The sequence below is a fragment of the Geospiza fortis genome, unplaced genomic scaffold, assembly GCF_000277835.1.
Source record: "Geospiza fortis unplaced genomic scaffold, GeoFor_1.0 scaffold425, whole genome shotgun sequence".
NCBI classification, from domain to species: Eukaryota; Metazoa; Chordata; class Aves; order Passeriformes; family Thraupidae; genus Geospiza; species Geospiza fortis.
The window spans coordinates 2,959,992-2,964,233 of NW_005054387.1; the positions used below are offsets into that span (position 1 = coordinate 2,959,992).

General features: G+C 64.9%; 1 protein-coding gene across 5 annotated transcripts in view; it reads right to left on the reverse strand.

Annotated features, from left to right (window-relative positions):
- The window catches only part of CORO6 (coronin 6), a 3,813-nt gene extending 1,437 nt beyond the window's left edge, over window positions 1-2,376 (reverse strand). For 2 of the 5 annotated variants that reach the window (XM_031060653.1, XM_031060651.1), the window contains exons 1-4: window positions 2,068-2,375; window positions 1,344-1,466; window positions 805-934; window positions 541-722 (exon numbers count right to left, since the gene is read on the reverse strand). In XM_031060653.1, the coding sequence (XP_030916513.1) occupies window positions 541-722; window positions 805-934; window positions 1,344-1,466; window positions 2,068-2,265 (633 nt within the window). In that variant the 5' untranslated portion in view covers window positions 2,266-2,375. Of the gene's footprint in view, window positions 1-66; window positions 187-304; window positions 422-540; window positions 723-804; window positions 935-1,343; window positions 1,467-2,067 lie in introns of all 5 variants that reach the window. The other 3 variants (XM_031060654.1, XM_031060650.1, XM_005425441.2) reach the window with 3 other exon arrangements.
- Window positions 2,377-4,242: the final 1,866 nt, after the last annotated feature.

Genomic DNA, 4,242 nt, shown 5'->3' on the forward strand with positions numbered 1-4,242 from the left:
GGGGGGGTTAGCAAGGGGTCTGGGGGGGCCAAGTTCCCAGGGCAGCACTCCATGCGGCCTCGTTACCGGGTCCCACAAGCCCAGCTCCCGCTGGCTCATTCTGGTAAAGCCCGTGGTAAAGATGTGTCCTTCCCGTGTGAAGATGGCCCGCACGGGCCTCAGCCCTTCGTGGGGGGCAAACCTCTCCTGGGGGGAGGGGGAGACAGTCAGCACGGGGCACGGGAAGGGGGGAGTATGGAGGGGGTCCGGAGCTGTCCCCCAGAGCAGCCGTTGAGTCCCATTCCATGACGCTCCCTAAGCGCACGCGTTGCCAGAGAGCGTCCCCAGCACCCAGAGCGTTCCCGGCTGGGCTGAGATCTGTGGGATTGATGACGAAGATGGCGCGGATGGGCCGGGTGCCGTCGTGCGGTTTGGTTTTCTCCTGCGCCGGCGTTAGCGGGTTAAATCAAACACAGAGACCCGCGGAGAGGGGTTAGTAGGGTCAGGCAGGCACTGGGGGGGACCCCGGGGTGGGATGGGGGGCACAGCTGGGGCACTCACCGCTATGATCTGCTGCTTGCGGGGGTCGATGACTCGGACCTTCTTGTCCTTGCACGTGGTGACCAGCAGGCTGCCGTTGCGGTTCCAGCCCACGTTGTAGATGAGGTCGGTGTGCATGTCATCCAGAGCCAGCAGCATCTCCCCAGTGCCCACATTCCAGAGGATCACCAGGTTGTCGCAGCCTGCAGGGGACCGAGGGGGGCAGGTGCTGTCACCCCATGGATCTCCTGTGACCCCGGGGAGGGTGACCCGGGACCCCCTTACCTGCGCTGAGCAGGACGTTGCGGGCGGTGGGGTGCCAGGAGATGATGCTCACCCGCTTGGAGTGTCCCTCCAGTGTCACCACGGGCTCCGTGATGTTGCGCACGGGGACATAGTCGGGGATCTGCCACACCTGGGGGGGACAGAGCGGGCGTTGGGGATCACCCTGTGTGTGAGCACTAAGCGGATGAGGGCCTCGGAGCCAATTAACCTCATCATTAATCCCGGCTCAGCCTGCGGGGAGGGTGGCGAGGGGACGCCTCCATCCTGGGGTGCATCCCCAGCACTGGGGGTGCTGGTGGGCACAGGGAGGGGGGCACGGCCGGGGTGCAGCCCCCAGCCCCCCCCGGCTATTCCTGCATGCTGAGTCGCCAGGGAGGGTAAATTTAGCACAAACTGCTGCATCATGGAGCGAGCAGCCGCCGCCAGCGCGAACGCATGGCACCGGGGCTAAAAATAGCCCAGTGACACTTCACAGGCAGAGGGGGGGGATGCTCTGCATTGCTCCCCCTGCACCTCCCACGCAGCGTCCAGCCCCTCACCATGACAGTGGTGTCCTCCGAGGCGCTGGCGATGACGTTGTCGTTGTGGGGACACCAGTCGATGTCCAGCACTGGCGCCGTGTGTCCCGTCACCAGTGGGTGGTTCTTGTCCACCCGTCCTGTCTGCAACGGTGAGGGACCAGCGTGAGTCCCCCAGGTACCCCCCAAAGCCCAGCCTGGCCACCACAGGGGTTGTGGCACAAATGGGGATGTGCAGGGGATTCTGGCAGTGGCCAGAGGTTTGTACCTGCCTTGAAGGGGGAAACTGAGGCACATGGGGCAAATGGGGTTTACCTGGCACAAGGCCCCATAGGGACACAGAGGAGAATCATGTGACCCATGAGAGGCTGTTTTGTGTCTGCTCTGATGGCAGGGTGGGGTTGGGGACCCTCTCCCGGTTTCTCTGCCAGGGTTGGCAGGGCAGACCCCCCGCTCCACTGGGTGCTGCTCCCTGGGCATGCTGTGCCTCCAGGGAATTGGGGCTGGGAGAAGGCAGCTGGGGGGTTTTCCAGATCACCTCGCTTGCCCCAGGGATGTCACCCTTGGCAGGTGCCAATGATCACCCAGGTTGTTCCTGCCCTGAGCCCCCACATGAGGAGGGGGTGTTAGGGCAAAGCTGGGGGGCTCTGAGGCCACAGCAGGTCCCCAAAAGCAAAACCCATCACCATATTCCCCCCAACACATCTCAGCAGCGTGACCAAACCCCAGCACCCTCCCCACTCACCTTGGCAAGGGGCAGGACAATGAAGGCCCCGCCACCACCGGACTCCACAATGATGGCCACAAACTTGGGGTTGACAGCACAGAAGGAGCTGTCACATGTCACCTTGGAGACACGGATGTCCTCGTACATCTGGTCTGCCTTCACCGGCTGCCCGAAGACATGCCGGAACTTGCTCTGGCGCACCACGCGGCGGCTCATGGCTGGGGGGACACGTCAGGCCACCACCCCCCCTCCTGGCACGGCTTGGAGGGGTTCAGTCCCCTCAGGCCTCGTGCTCCGAGAGACTCCTCCTGCTCCGGGCACAGCGGGAAGCCTGGGAACACTGAGGTGGCGGGGAATGAGGATGGGAGATGGCACAGCCCTGACCGCAGAGCAGGGAGCAGGGACAGCCCCTGTGCAGGGATGTGGGGGTGCTGCAGGGGCTGGGGGCTCTCAGCTGCTGGCCAGAGCCACTTGACACTGGGCAGGGACATGGCTGTGCCATAACACACAGCTGAGCTACGCACTGTGGCTGTGCCATGTACCACAGATGTGATGTGCCCCATGGCTGTGCCATACCCCACAGCTGTGCCATATCCCAGAGATGTGCCATACCCCATGGCTGTGCCATACCCCACAGCTGTGCCATGTCCCAAAGCTGTGCCATGTACCGCAGATGTGCCATACCCCATGGCTGTGCCATACCCCATGGCTGTGCCATGTCCTGTGGCTGTGCCCTGCCCTGTGGCTGTGCTGTACCCCACAGATGTGCCATGCCCCGTGGCTGGCACTGGGGTTGGCACATGAGCTGCTGCAGCAGAGCAGCAGGGTGGAGGGGACTTTGGGGTGGACATAAAGGTGCCGTGCACCAGGTCACAGCTTGTGCCCTTGTATCCTGTCCCCCTGTCCTGCATCAGTGGCCCGAGGTTGCCTGGCCTGACCCAGCAGGCGGGAGGAGGGCTGTGCCTGCAGAGCTGCCTGCTGGTGGCTCACGCCTCCCTCCATGGATCCCTGTCCCGTGCCACACATCCCTGCCACCCACTCTGCACCCCCACCTGGGTAAGAGCCGGGCCTGGCACAGCCCCACGGGCACACTGGGGAGTGGAGGAGCCCCCCCCATGGCCTCAGTGGGGTCTCCAGCCCTCAGCCACAGCTGGGCACGATGCCCACAGACACCCACCTCACCCCCCCAGCCTGTGCTGCTCCTGGGACCTGCCCCAGGGGGAGACTCAGACACTCAGCACCCCAAAACCCTTGGAGCTGGGGCTCTGCAGCACCCATGAGCCACTGGCTGCCCTGGGGAATCCCCTGTGCTCTTCTGGGTACACAGCCATTGTCAGGAGCCACATCCAGCCACCAAAGCATGGCCAGGCACCCCTGTCCCCAGCCCACAGAGCCGGTGTGGGCAGAGGCAGGAGCAGATCTGCTTCTCCGTGTCCCAGCCGGTGGATTTTGCACAGGGCACATGCAGCACCCTGCCAAACCACATCTGCCCAGTCCCTGAGTGTCCCTGGAGTCCTCACGGCACTTCAGCATCATCTCTGGCTTGGCTGAGCTGGGTCTAAGGGGCCCAGAGCCTGGCTACCGAGCGGGGCTGGACCACGGCAGTGCCGGTGTCACCGCCCGGGTCTCAAGCATGGTCCCCAGCCCCGGGGAGGAGCGAGCAGGCTCCGAGGGGACGCTGCCCCAGCACCTCAACCATTGCCAGCGGGAGCAGAGTCTGGGGTGTCAGCATGCAGGGCACGAAGGGACGGCCTGGCTGCCCGGGCAGGGTGCAAGCAGCGGCTGGGGTGCAGCTGGGGGGCAGATGCGGTGCAGGTGGAGTTGAGCGGGGTGCAGGCAACGTGTAGGGTGCAGGAGGGGTTGGTAGGAGCAGGTGGGGCGCTGGCAAGGTGCAGGCAGGGCTGAATAGGGTGCAGGTGTGGGGTGCAGGCGTGAGAGCTGGGTGGGGTGCAGGCAGGGCGCAAGCGGGGTGGGATGGGATGCTGGCAAAGAGAGGTGGGGTGCAGGTGGGGTGCGGGCAGGATCCGGGCAGGATCCAGGCAGGACAGCCCCGCTCCCCGCTCCCCGGCCGTGCCATTACGTTGCCACAATTGAATCCGCAGCGACTGCTCGGGAACGACCAGAGGTCACTGTCCAAATATAGCCATCTCCGCCGGCGGGCGGCGAGGGGCCGGGGCCCGGGGGGCTCAGCCC